The sequence below is a fragment of the Aedes albopictus genome, chromosome 3, assembly GCF_035046485.1.
Source record: "Aedes albopictus strain Foshan chromosome 3, AalbF5, whole genome shotgun sequence".
Lineage (NCBI taxonomy): Eukaryota > Metazoa > Arthropoda > Insecta > Diptera > Culicidae > Aedes > Aedes albopictus.
The window spans coordinates 189,984,029-189,997,876 of NC_085138.1; the positions used below are offsets into that span (position 1 = coordinate 189,984,029).

The window sequence follows — 13,848 nt, forward strand, 5'->3', positions numbered from 1 at the left end:
AGGTAAAAGTACTGAAAATAATATCTCAATTTTAATCCTGGAACATCATCATCATAGCACATTTAGCTCTTGGTAAGATCTAACCAATAGTAGTGAATTGATTGATTGATATTTGATTGCCCGAGCAGAGGGCAGAATATCAAATTAATAACTACGAAATTACAAAACCTGTTTTTATATCTCGTTTTGTTATTATTATATTATCAAGGCATTACGTTTCCATAACATGTTTTGTTGGACAATCTTATTTTGTTCCCAATTTTGTTACGACCAAGCTATTGGTATACAGCCATTAAATAACATTTCAATATAACATTTTGTTGTGGAACAAGTTTGATTATTATTGTATTGTTGAGAGTGTACAAATACTTTATGCTATTGCAATCAAAACTAAAACAAGTTTTGAAATAAATCCTACGTCATTCAACAACGTTATTTACAGTATTTCGCGAGTTATGCTTACGGTATCACATTTGATAAGAGGTGTGACGTGTACAAAACCAAGTCCCTGATGATCGCCGCGAGGTTTGAAATTGACTGAGTTGTAGCTGAAAAGTTCCCAGAATATCAGCCACTGCCCAAGTGGCGCAGTACCCTACATACATCAAAACGAGAACATGGCAGACGATATTGAAGGTGGGGTTTGAAAGGGACGTTCCAGACTCCGCTTTGACATGAGAATTTTAATGACAAAAATGTCAAACTTATTAAGTAAACTTGTTTGAACGAAGCTAATACAGACACCTGAATCCAAACTTGTAGATGGTTTTGAATGGGATTTTTCAGAAATTTTTTATATTTTCACATGTTTTCCCTGTCGTTCCAGAGGTTGAAGTCGGATCTACCTATTTGTGGAAAATAATACATGAATAATTGAAAATAAGCCTATGAGGGAAGAGAGAAACTGAAGTTCGCAATGATTGTTCCGCCATTCTCACGTGCTGGTCTAAATATGTATAGCATTCTCAGCCAACACGAAGTCATATATGATGTAGAAAAGGATGCTAATGTGGAGGCCATATGCGTACATGCTTTCATTTAACCACGGGTAAAGTGTACGCATATCGCCTCCACTTTAGCATCATATTCAACAGCATGTGCAATTGTTTGATTTCATAACTAATTTTGCTTTCGGGATGTTATCAATAACTCTTTAATATCAAAATTTGTTATTGAAATATTTCCCAAATTCATTGTTATTAAGTTGTTATTGACACTAACAAAACATGTTAATTAATTGATTTTCCAGGAACAAATTTTTGTTATGTGACTTGTTATTTTGCCGCTTATGACAGACAAGTTTATAACACAATATGTTATGTTAAAAACATAAAAATAACTAATTTCATTATGCAGTTATTTTGCCAAAATAACGCATTTTGTTATGCTGTTGTTATTTACTTCTGCTCGGGTGATATTCAAATATCATATTTTGCTATTGGTTAGATGGTTCAAGAACAATTTTTTGCTATTATTTTCAGTACTTTTACTTCTTATCTCAAACAAACCAATATCACATCGTCAGTACTTGAACTCTGCCCGGGTATGCTTAAGCATAGATGACTATTCAATTTTTTGTTGCTTCTGCGTGTTGAAATCGAAAATGTGCAGAACATCAATGAAAAGAAAGGGCTATTTTTGCAGGTTTTAGCTTGGAACCTTTCTATTCACTTTGCCTAGGGTATAACTTTTTTGAATCATTTTATGGTCTTCGACAAAGTTGTTTTACATTCAGTTAGCTATACAAAAATTCCAAAGATGGTATTGATTAACCGCTGACAGCGCGAAAAATCTAAAACTTCCCATTCATGCATACATTTGGCACAGATTTCCCCCTACTAACTTCAAGCTCGTTGAGCACCCTCTTGGACTTAATTCATCGATTTCGCTCAAATTTATGTAGAATCGTGGCTTCTGGAAGTCCAAAACTGATGCAAGAAGTAAAACATTTAATTTGCGAAACTTGATCGCATTAACCCAGATCAAAGCTTTTTCGACTGACCCGCTGAAGCATGAGGGAGAAGCTTGTGAGGGCCAGAGCTGTGTTTCACGCTGCTTCCGTGTTGTTGACTCACAATGTTTTAGCGAGGAACCAACATTTAACAATAATTAAAACGTATTTACAATCGATAAATGTTGTACTAAACTGCTGGTTCTTCAATCAATTTCATATCAATTACACTAGTTTACAAAATAAAACGAAAGTCGTGAACTTCTGTCAACGACCAAAATTTTTGAAGCACAATTTAGTGCTGATTTCGAAACCGAAATCGAAATTTAAAAATTCTTTCTCGACGTTAATTTGACACATCATATGTAGGCGAGTTACAGTAAAAATTTCAGCTCAATCGGAGCATTGATTACGGAGAATGAGATGTTTGAAGTGAGCGACTTTGCTTAAAAATAGAACAAAAATCGATTTCAAGTCATCAACCTTGTATGGAAAGTCGAAAAAATTTCCACTCTACTGTATTTTTTTTCATTCGCGTTTTCGAACTCAGGGCATGATTCTACACCAAAAATGACCATCAGCTTACCGAGTTCAAAAATGCTGTAAACTAGTGTTACACTCAATAAAATTTAGAAACCGATTTCCATAAAAGTATCCTGAATAATTTTCGTTGGCTTGTCGAACACTGTCATCGTTGTCATTACCAATTTGGCAAGCGTGCATCTTGTCGCCAAGGGCCAATTATCGATACACGTCGGTCCGCGATTGGGATGCATACACCGGATGCACGCCTGACAAGTCCAACAAGAACACTAACAAATATTCCGCACTCGTGCCAAAAATACCGGCTCGACTCAACTGATGTGGTGGTTCACTCACAATTGTAGGGAATATATGTATAGCCTCGTTTCTATCATGTGTAATTAAAATCGGCAATCGTTTTTGCTATGGACATATTGCACTTTATCGTTGATATGTGCATTATGAATTGCACGAGAGCTCCACACTGACGATGCCGGTGTCTCAACTGGGCGTATCGTTCTACATCCTTTGCACAATTCAATAGGCAGATTGAAAGCAGTGGTGCTAATGGATTTCCTTGAATATTAAGCGCGGAAGGGTATTTGCAGTACCCGAAAATTCAGAGTGGCAGTTGTTGAGTAGTAACTCCTTCTGCTTGCTTTTGGAGCAAGGTCCCAAATGGGACAGAGTATGATATGAGTGAATATGCCATAAGTAATCTCACGCTCTCAAATTCACCCTATTCGAAAACAAGCAATTACGATGGATTCCGTTCTTTTTGTTTTCATGCGTGCTCACTTCTAGCAAACAATTTTAAAATAAGAAACAAAACAAATAGCGCTTCAATCCTTTGTTTTTGGTAGGATAAAAATGGGAGCCACATTAACCCTTATGTGGCCGGCAGGGTACCCGGGTACCCAGCACCCATTTAAAATACACGGTGTAGAAAAAAGCAAAAAGTTTGCCGGCCACATAACGGTTAATAAGGGAATAAATACCCTATGTCCACAGTCATCGTATCAGACCGAACAACCCAAATAACCACGCTGCTCAAGCCATAATGCATGCATAAATATGGTATAAAAAAAGCAAGCATTACTGTGTACGGTATGTGTGCCATCAGTAATCTCACGCTCCCATATTCATCCTATTCGAAAACAAGCGATTACGGCACCGATTGATTCCGTTCTTTTTGTTTTCATGGGTGCTCACTTCTAACAAAAATACAAAAATAAGAAACAAAACAAACAGCGCTTCAATCCTTTGTTTTTCGTATAGGATGAAAATGGGAGCCACATGCTTAAGAAGGGAACCAATACCCTATGTACAATTAAAGTTTAATTAAAGTGAACAAAGGGCCCAATAATGCAAACTTCAAGTTATCTACAATGCGACTAGATTGGGGTTTTTCCCACTTTTTTCCAACATGTCATGATGCTTTCAAAGCTTATCGTAGGCATGGTACCTCAGAACATTATCAAGAGTACGCTAAGCTTGAAAGACAGCTGAAAGACCTGCTGAAAGCGAAAAAGCGTAGTTATTTTTTTTTTATTCTCAATCACTTAACCTAATTTACAGCTCTATTGTCCACTGGGGCACTACGTGAGCAATGTCAATTGACAGCTGCACTTACATTTTGTACAGCGCCTAGATTCTATTCTACTTTATCGAACTGGTTACCTTTCTGCTGCTTTCACTTTTTCTACTTTATACCTAGTAGAATGATGAGCACAAGGATGTTGATGACCGTTGCTCCTTTCCAGTCCGATTGGGGGTCCATTTTGAGTAGCAGTTCGCCGATGTCCAGGTATCCGGGTCCGTTTGAGCCATGGGGCTCAGAAGAGGGTCAGTGTCAGTTGCTCTCGGGGGAAAAGCAACTGACGAAAAATTGCAAGTGCCGGGGCTGGGAATCAAACCCATGACCATCCGCATATGAAGCGAACAGGTGACCAACTACGCCACGGGCCCCGGCTAAGCGTAGTTATTGATGACATTTAATTGAGGGTCTCTCAAGAGAAACTTCAATGACAACGCTTTGGAGAATAGCCCGCAACATGCGAAACCGCTCATCCTCTAATGAGAGTGACGAATACTCCAACCGTTAGATATTGAGCTTCGCAAAAAAGGTATGCCCAGACTCAGTCCCAGCACGACCGATTTCTTGGGAAACATCCTTAAGGAGAAACTTCAGAGAATACAAACATGGCTGCCACAATGGCCGACTTGGTTACTCACATTTTCAAGAGCACCAGTCTTGAAAATTCTTAAATAAATGCTCTCGATTTGTAAAAGCTGCCGCTTTTTGCAAGTGAGCAAAGCCAGGAAAAACAAGTGCGGCTTGGCTCCATGCTTTGTTCGGCAGATTTGTGTCTCTAAAGTTTGTATGAAAAATTGCAATGGGATTTCTTGATGTTTCACCTTAAGAGACGGTTCTCTGGACAAACCCTTCACTATGCTGGAATTTTCTATGGCTCTTCTTTCATCAACCAATTCCGCTCGGGGACGCGATAAGTGCCTCTGGAGCCGGCGGCCTTCTGATTGCTTTCATCAGATATTCAACTGGCCTTTGCGGAAAAGGAGCAATTGGCTTCTGTTTTCTTGAACATTAAGGGCGCTTTTGTTTCAGTTTCCATAAACAAATATTGTCAGAAAAACTGCACAATAGTGGACTACCAGGAACAATTCCTTGCATAATTTGTTGTCAGAAAAACATATGAGCTTCAATCTCGGACAACTGACAACTTCCTGAATTAGCTACTTGCACCTTGGGGCTCATGTTTAAGTCCCTTGCTTTATAATTTCTATGTGAAGGACGTTGATAGCTTTCTGGAAGGACATTGCACACTAGACAACTTGCAAATGATGCTATGGTTTCTCTAAAAGGCCCACATGCAGAAATGTTGCAAAGACCATTGCAAAATTCCTTAACCTTCCGTAACTCGCGCGTTTGGCCACCACCGCCAGCACCACGCTAATGCTAAGTACAGAAAGCGAGATTTTTTCAACGTGTTGTATGTACAAAATACAACAGCGCGATCGCTCGAGGGTTCAACAATCTGTCCATTTGGGCCAGAGATTTAGGGATCGAGTTGTCTCCGCAAAAAAAAAACTAAATTGGTTGTGTTTTCTACAAAGCGGTACCCAGCCCAACTGAAACTCAATCTTTTGAGAATAGAAATCGATCAGCATTTGACTTTGAAATATCTTGGGGTCCGGTTTGATTCAAAAGGCAATTTGGGTACCGTGATTTCGGGTGAAATTGATCACTTTACGCAGTTTTCGGCGCCTCATTTTTGAATAAAAATCGATATGGTTAAACTCAATGCTTTACAACAAGTACGTCCATGGTTTTCATCAGCCAACGAGGTTAAAACTTCTACTGCAAATCATTTTAATATAATAAATGTCATTTGAAATAAAAACTCAATAAAACTACTTTCGGGGTGAAATTGATCAGTCAGTGAATTTCCTTTGTAAGTCCTGAAAATATTTTTTCCACCTGAATTAACCATCCATGAATGCGAAAAACTGTGCGAAACTTTTACAACTTTGCTAAATTTTTAATTATTTATTTAAGTTTAAAGTTAAGTAAATTCCAATAAAACTTAATTACTTCCGAAAAGTATTCAATTACAATCAATTACTTCCGAAAAGTATGATTTTATGCATAAATTTAAATATTTATAGAATTTTTGAAGACGAAATCAGGTTTAGCGAATACTTGGCAGCTAGAAACATTCATTCGAATATTCATAACATTTGCGATATTGCTACGGTAACAAACGTTTGGAAGTGTCTTTGAAGTTCGCTCAACACGCAGTTTCGGAAAATATTGAATTTAATACAGAAATATGTGACTTATTGTCTGTAAAACATGTATACTCATCATTCAATAACCCTCGAGGCAGATGATGGTCAGTTTTTAAGTTTAAAGCGTTATTTTTGATAAATTAAAATGGTTCTCATATCGATCAATTTCACCCACTGATCAATTTCACCCGAAATCACGGTACCCAAGCCAAGTATTTGGTGCAAAAATGTCAACAAAGGATCAATTTTCTACGCACTGTTACCGGAACGTGGTGGAATGCTTACCCGGAAGACCTCATAAAACTACAAAACGACTATTCTCTCTGTACTAGAGTATGGCTCTTTCCGTTTCCTCTCAGCAGCAAATTGCATCCTAATGAAATTGGAACCAATTCAATTCTGTTGTTTGCGTATTGCCCTCGGCCAGGGCCGGATTTAAGGGGGGGCCAGGGGGGGCCATGGCCCCCACATTTCAGGGGCCCCCACAAAATCCCACTTCACGAATAAAAATGTGAAACAAAAATAAGTTCGAAATAGTTCTTAAGCTTTTCAGGAGAGCAAAACACGTGTTCTACAAAGCGGAAATCCTGGAGAAAAACTTCGCTTGAACTCTGGATTAATTATAAAACTCTGTAGAATGTAGAGTTAGAAAGTTCCTGCTAAATATTCGTTTTCATTTTTGTTGAAGACTTATTTTGGAAGAATTTTCCACGGTATTTTGATAAGAATTGTAGGATTGTTTACGGAAACATTCGGAAAGTTTATTGGAATAATATGGTTGAGTTCTTAAAGCATTTATTTCTGCACTTAGGATGTTAGTTTATGGCAAACTCCTGACAAAATCCATAGATTTCTTGAGGTCTTCTTCTTTTGTTGGGTTCGAGGGACTTTAACCCGAAGGTCATTCGTCCCTAGCAGATTTCTTGAGGACTTTGCAAAAGAAATTTGTGGAGAAATCTCAACAGAACCTGAGCAAACTTTGAAAGTTTTGCAAACATTTTGTTCGCCAAAATTTCGTTCGCAATTTCCATTAATGGTTTTCTAGAAGTCTAACAGGTTATTCTATAAGAAATGAAGTCAGCAATTACATAAGAAATTTCTCCTGGGTTTTCACAAAAAAAATCTTAAACAGTATTTATTCAAATTCCCTCTAAAATAGCGGAATTTCTTATTACGCGATGAAGTTTACCAAGAAGTTGATTTCAGAATTTTGTTTTTTTTTTCGGGAAGTCGCCACAAAACCTTTTGGCAGCCTCGTTAAAACTTTTTCTGCTGAAGTTCCACAAACAATAATGGTAGTCGACCAGCAACTCCTCAAGCGATTGCTCTATGGATTCCAATTGGCATTTTCTTGGGAGTTCTCTGAAAAGCTGCCCCAGCGGTTGCGTTTCAAAATTTACTAGAAATTTTCCAAAGATTTTCGCTATAAATTGGTCTAGGCATTTCTTTAGAGACTCTAGTATGAATTACGATTATCTCTAAACGACTAAAACTGCAAAAAAAAACGATTTTACTTTATATTTTTTTCATCATGATCTCTGTTTTGATTGATTTTACCTTTTTTTCTGGCTAAGCTAATTGTCCCAGCTTTAAATTTGTCCACATCCATAACGAAATTAGTACTTTTGTTGTAAGAATTATTGATATTTTTTCAGTTATTTTATTCTAAATATTAAAATATACCCCTGGAAATGGGGCCCCCACAACAATGTGGCCCCGGGCCCCCACATTTGTAAATCCGGCCCTGCCCTCGGCTGTATGCACTCAACGCATAACGCGAGCCTAGAGGTCTTGTCACTCTCGCTTAGGTTACTTACCAAGTGTAGAGGGAGCAACACACTTGTTATTAAAAACTTCGAAGAAATGCTCAGTCCGAACACTTTTCACAAAATTCGTTAGAATTTATCTTCACGCAGAAAAAAGCATGGTAAAATCAAAAATATTTCAGGTAAACTCAAATAAATTCTCAATTTGTTCTGGCAACAGAAATTCGTGGGCTTCATGGCCGTGCGGTTAGCGGCGTCAGTCGTCTAGGCGTTTCGTAAGCCTCGGAGTGCGGGTTCGATTCCCGCTCCTGTCGGGGAAAACTTTTCGTCAAACGGAAAACTCTCCATTGGGCCACTGGGTGTTATGTGTGTTGTCCGTTGTCTCGTGTATGTAATGTTCAGTCTGTGCAGCCTCTGGCTGAAGACGGTGTAGTGTCTTTAAAAATAAAACTGTTTGGAGCAAATTTAACATCACATTTGAAGCAAATTCAATCCATTTTTGAAACAAACATGCATCTTCTGACAGGTTATGTTAGAAACAAAATGTAAAAAAAATGTTTTTTTTTTGTGGCAGGTCGGCTCGGCCCTACGGAAATATTGTTTTCCAATTAAATTTACAAACTCATTTCCTTCTCTAGGAAAACCCACTTCTCGCGTGGCACCTTCAATGCCAACATCATGTAGATAACATACGCTCCCGGAATCAATGGGATTTCGTGGAAATTTTTGGTGAAACTTGCCTTTTTTGGAAGAGGAAACCTTGTATGGTGCTGCAGCTGGAACTTGAGAGTTTTGTTTATATTCTCGACGGCAGGACGAGGGGCTCCTCAATGGGTATTGTAGAAATCAATATGTAATTGAGTTAGTTTTAAAAATTAATATTTTAGTTCTAAATATTTTATCAGTTTACCGAATAAACATGAATATTTTTGTTTCAAACGAACAAAATTTGTCTCCGTGTTTTCTAAATGTCATCTGATATCCTCCCTGATTATAATCCTACTCGTGAACACTTCACCAATGACAGTTCCGCTGTAAAATACGATCTGTTCATGAAACAAACTGACATGAAGGTGAAATCAATGATAGAAGAATTTCACACGATGAATTTTTCCATTTTGTTCGCCAGAGTTCTCTTAAAAGTTGGCAAAATAATTGTCGAGATGACCAACTGGAAAGGTTTGTTTCCTTGCGATTGCGGTGGTATGGTTTGGATGTAAGTCGAAGTTTCATTCGCGTGATGTCAAGACGTATGTCCAATTGTCCAACCATTGAAAAACAGATGGTTCGGTTTGAATACCAATATGGCTGCCACAATGGCCGACTTAGACCCCTACTCACGTTTTCAAGAGCACAAATCTTAAAAATTCGTAAACAAGTGCGCTCGATTTGGAAAAGCTGCCTCTTTTTGCAAGTGAGCAGAGCCAGGAAAATCAAGTGCAGCTTGGTTCGATGCTTCGTTCGTCAGATTTGTGCCTTTAAAGTTTGTATGCAAAATTGCAATGGGATTACTTGATGTTTCACCTTAAGGCCGACCAAATGTGGGCCGGTTTAGTACGCAGATGTGACCCAATCAGCGAATTTTCGCTGTACCTATAAACTGCCCCCATTCGCACAACAGTCCCATGTGAATAGGAAACCCAGCAAACATGGGACTGTTATGCGAATAGGGGCAGTAAAGGAACGTTCAGGAGGGGGTTCAGTAAAGTGTGACGACCCATACAAAAAATTTAGAGATCTCATACAAAAGGTGCGATATAGGGTAGAGGGGGCGTTGAAATGGCTGTTGAATGCGCAACGTCGACCTGTGAGACCATTCTTCCCCCGGTTGAGTTTGCTGTAAATGCCAGACACTCCCATCCATTGTCCAACAGAGGGATCGTTAGAGCAATGCCGACCAAGACCCGACTGTATATGTGCGATGCAGTTTTGATGGAGTTTTCTGTAGTTTCGAAAGTTTGTTTTGTCACAATTACATGGTTCGGCACAGATAAAATGAATATAGTTCGTGCGGCAGATTTTGAAAAGCTCACGAGTCACGAGTGCATTGCTATACTGAGTGGAGTGAAAATGAATCGGGTTCGTTTTTTTACCTTGTGATTGACCTCCGGAAAAAAAAATCAGGAGAAGTTTCCTCAAAACATCCGTTTTGATTGAGCACTGGAAACTATTTCAAAAAAAAAAAAATACCATTGAATTTTAAATTGAATTATGCGTCTTGTAAATGTTTCAGACCGTTTTTAAACAGTATTGTGTGCGAATGAATTTGAGTTACAATTTTATTCTCTTCTATTTGCAGAAACTTGAGCAAGACGATGACGACCAGTATCTCAACTCCTCCTGGTCCGATAGCTGCAGTTTGAAACGCCAAGTGCACGGGTTAGACGACGTTAAGTTTAAATTTACTAAGTAAGGGAAAGCTTTTCTTATGAGTATCAAAAGACAGCAAATACAAAAAAAGCAAACGAGATATTTTCAGTGTCCAGCATGCGCAATAAACCTTGTAAATGAAAGGGAAAAAGCTGCAAACTGCAAACATATTTTTAACGATCGAATGGAACGTAAGCTCATTTTAAGAGGATATTCTTATCTAATACTCAAGCAGCAACAAAGAATATGCACAAAAGGGTACAGACCAGTAGAACCTACATTAAAAACAGAAACATTCCGATTGTTTTAGTTGGTACATTGCCAAGACGAGGTGTGTTTCAATATTCAGAGGATCAAAAGGAAAGATATTGGAATAAATAGGTCAGGTTGAGTTTTCAAAAGAAACCCATATAAATCACACCCATTGCATAAATATGAAGGAATCAATTTATCAGTGAAAGAAAATCAACATGTGTATTTCTGGAATCATTCACGAATTGGACTAAAACAGTTTACAGGATGCCATATTTGCAGTATACTCATTTTTTGAGCAGAAATAGTTTTGTAATAAACATTTCACATATATTTGAAAATAAAAACAGAAATCTCACACACAAAATATTCAGATGTAATAGTAATATGGTGTTCCGACTATTGTAACAAACAGCATAAAACCAAAAACGTCTTGTAGAAGACTGGCTCTACTTCTAAATATTTTAAAAGTTGCAAGGAAATCGATACAGTGTTGCAGATTTATTTTCCCAGTTATAATTGTAAAGTGGTATGAGCCAGTCCCTTGCAAATGACATCTCACTTAAATGGCAATAAATAGAAACCCACCAAATACATCTCTGTCCATGGAGCAATGTTCATGTATTTTGTCAAACAAGAGCTCAAAATTTAAATCTATTTATAATCTGTCTAATTCGAATGAATCCAGAAATAGGCATGCTAGAAATAAGCATCGATTTGTCCTAACAGCGGTTTTCGTTGCCTCAGTTCGATATTTTATCGTTTGGAAAAGCGGAATGCATAAATTATTAGAAGTGTCTTCGAAGAATGACGCTTTCATTGATAGACTTTGATAGTTCTATGGACTAGGGTAGCTTAATCGAAATGTTCGAATACATTTTACAATTTTACAATTAATCGTCATGGTACAGAAATTTAGACTAATTCATCGAGAACTATTTTACACAAAATCAAGCAATGCTTTTCAAAGTTATTTCGCAATTCACGAGATTTTGGAGACCTCTCATCAATGTTTTGCTGTAATTAAGCGCAACTACAGAATGGTAAATTAAAGAGTGCAAACTTTTAAACATAAACTATGTTGTGCTACAATACTGTCAGATTGCCAAATATCTATCGACCACACGTTAAGCATACTTGAAAAAAAAATTTTTTTTGAACAATTTTGAGTACATGTAGTCGAAAATCTCATAACTAGAGATGACTGTAAACTGTAAAATGCGAGATTAATTTTCAAGGAAATTGTTACGTTTGTTTAACAGTGATGAGGTCAATGGAACTTTTTTACAACATCATCCGTTTGTCTACCACAGACAAACAAAAGTAACACTCTACTAAAGAACTTGGAACATGTATCGTACGTATCGAACGTATTTGAATTCCATTTGCTAGAGGCGATCGTTCCATCGTTCGAACACCTTGACATATAATAATGTACAGGGGATACTCAAAATAACTGGGGCAGGTAAAATTTTCACTTTTCAAAAAATGCTCAACTTGCTGTAACTTTTCGAAAAGAGCATCAAATATTCTAGAAAAAGGTATAATTATCCGATAGCCAACTTTGAGCTGTTATATCTCAATGAATCGAATGCAATGAAATTTTGATGAATCAATGAATCGAATGCAATGAAATTTTGATAACATAATAGGGGGATTCACTTAACAGCGTAAGCTGATTAAACTGATTAAACGTTGCGATCATCAAGGCAATCTTTGATTATTTCATTCGCAAAATCATGAAACATTTCAAATAAGCAGACAATCATGGCTTACGCAGCAATTTAATCTGTTTGGTGAGTACCCCTAATGTAGAATGGCTCAATCTTTTTCAAATTTTGATCACTGATACACAACTAGTTGATAATCTTACAGCAAAAATTTGAGAATATTTGATGCCCTTTTCGAAAAGTTACAGCGAGTTGAACATTTTTTGAAAAGTGAAAATTTTACCTATCCCAGTTATTTTGAGTATCCCCTGTAGGTACATGTTGCTGATACCACTATCGAACGTCTATTCTCACTCGAAAGTCATGCAAGTGCAAGATGCAAGTTCGCTGATTAAAGCGCTGTGTTGTAACAATACTGTCGTCATTAAAAAAATACACAATTTCGAAATTAAATTTTGGAAGTAATGAACATCTTAATAAATGTTCTAGGCAGAGTATTTATTTGAGTTTGAGACGTCTTCAATTCTCATGATATTTTACCTTTTTTTGCCATTAGGAAAGTACCAATTATCAAGGGCTTACGCTAAATTTTCCTATTATGAGATTTTAAACAAAAAAAATACAAGCTGTTGCTTACTTTAAATCTCTATGAAACATGACACGTAAGTGAGCGATTATGCCTGAACGCTACCGTTACAATTTTCAATGTGTGCAAATAATTTCTTTTCTACATTCATAAAATCATGGAAGTATTAAAAAACGCATAATGAACATAATAAATCAGATCTATAAATAGAGCTAGGCGATACAAAACTAAAATCTAATAGCTTGGCTGAGTATATAGAATCATAAAAGCCAGTGAAAACAGACTACAAAAAAGCTGCAAATATCTTAAAAATGACTTAAGAACGCGATGATTTTAAAATAGAGAGAACAAAATCATACAATCAGCATTGCGAGGCGAAACTTAGTTTTATTCTAAAATCACAAGCAAATAAAAACTTTAAATAAATAAAAAGCATTCAAAACTACGGGAAAGCAAACGGATCAGATACACTGATGGTAATTGGGCTGGGATATTTCGTTCGTTGTTTCACTGCAATAATAAAAAAAATACTTTGCTAGCAAAATGTTATGTACATAATGATGGTGCAAACGTTTAAAACAAACGGCTACTGGGAAATGAAACTGCTACTGCAAATTACTTTCCACCAATTTTAAAACCCTCAGACTAAAAATCATCGGAGCTACCCCACACTTCGAAAAAAAAAAAATACACATACACAATTCAGAGCCACCACAACTTGTTACTGCATGAACTCAAGACAGAGAAGCAAATACACTACAAAGAACATATGATGGAACATTGAAAAGATTCTCAGAATTGTATATTTTCAAATATGTATTGCCTTGTCATTGCTACTAATTTAAGGTTTATCAAAGACAAAAATATAGATGAAATGATAAAAATCTATTACCATTAATTAATAAAATGTGAAAGCTTTAA

The 13,848-nt window shown here is 36.9% G+C and overlaps 1 protein-coding gene across 2 annotated transcripts in view; it reads left to right on the forward strand.

Annotated features, from left to right (window-relative positions):
* LOC115253918 (cilia- and flagella-associated protein 298) overlaps positions 1-13,848 on the forward strand; it is a 68,942-nt gene extending 55,094 nt beyond the window's left edge. For both annotated transcript variants that reach the window (XM_029863010.2, XM_062856964.1), the window contains one exon: positions 10,349-13,848. In XM_029863010.2, coding sequence (XP_029718870.2) covers positions 10,349-10,462 — 114 coding nt within the window. In that variant the 3' untranslated portion in view covers positions 10,463-13,848. The remainder of the gene's footprint in view (positions 1-10,348) is intronic.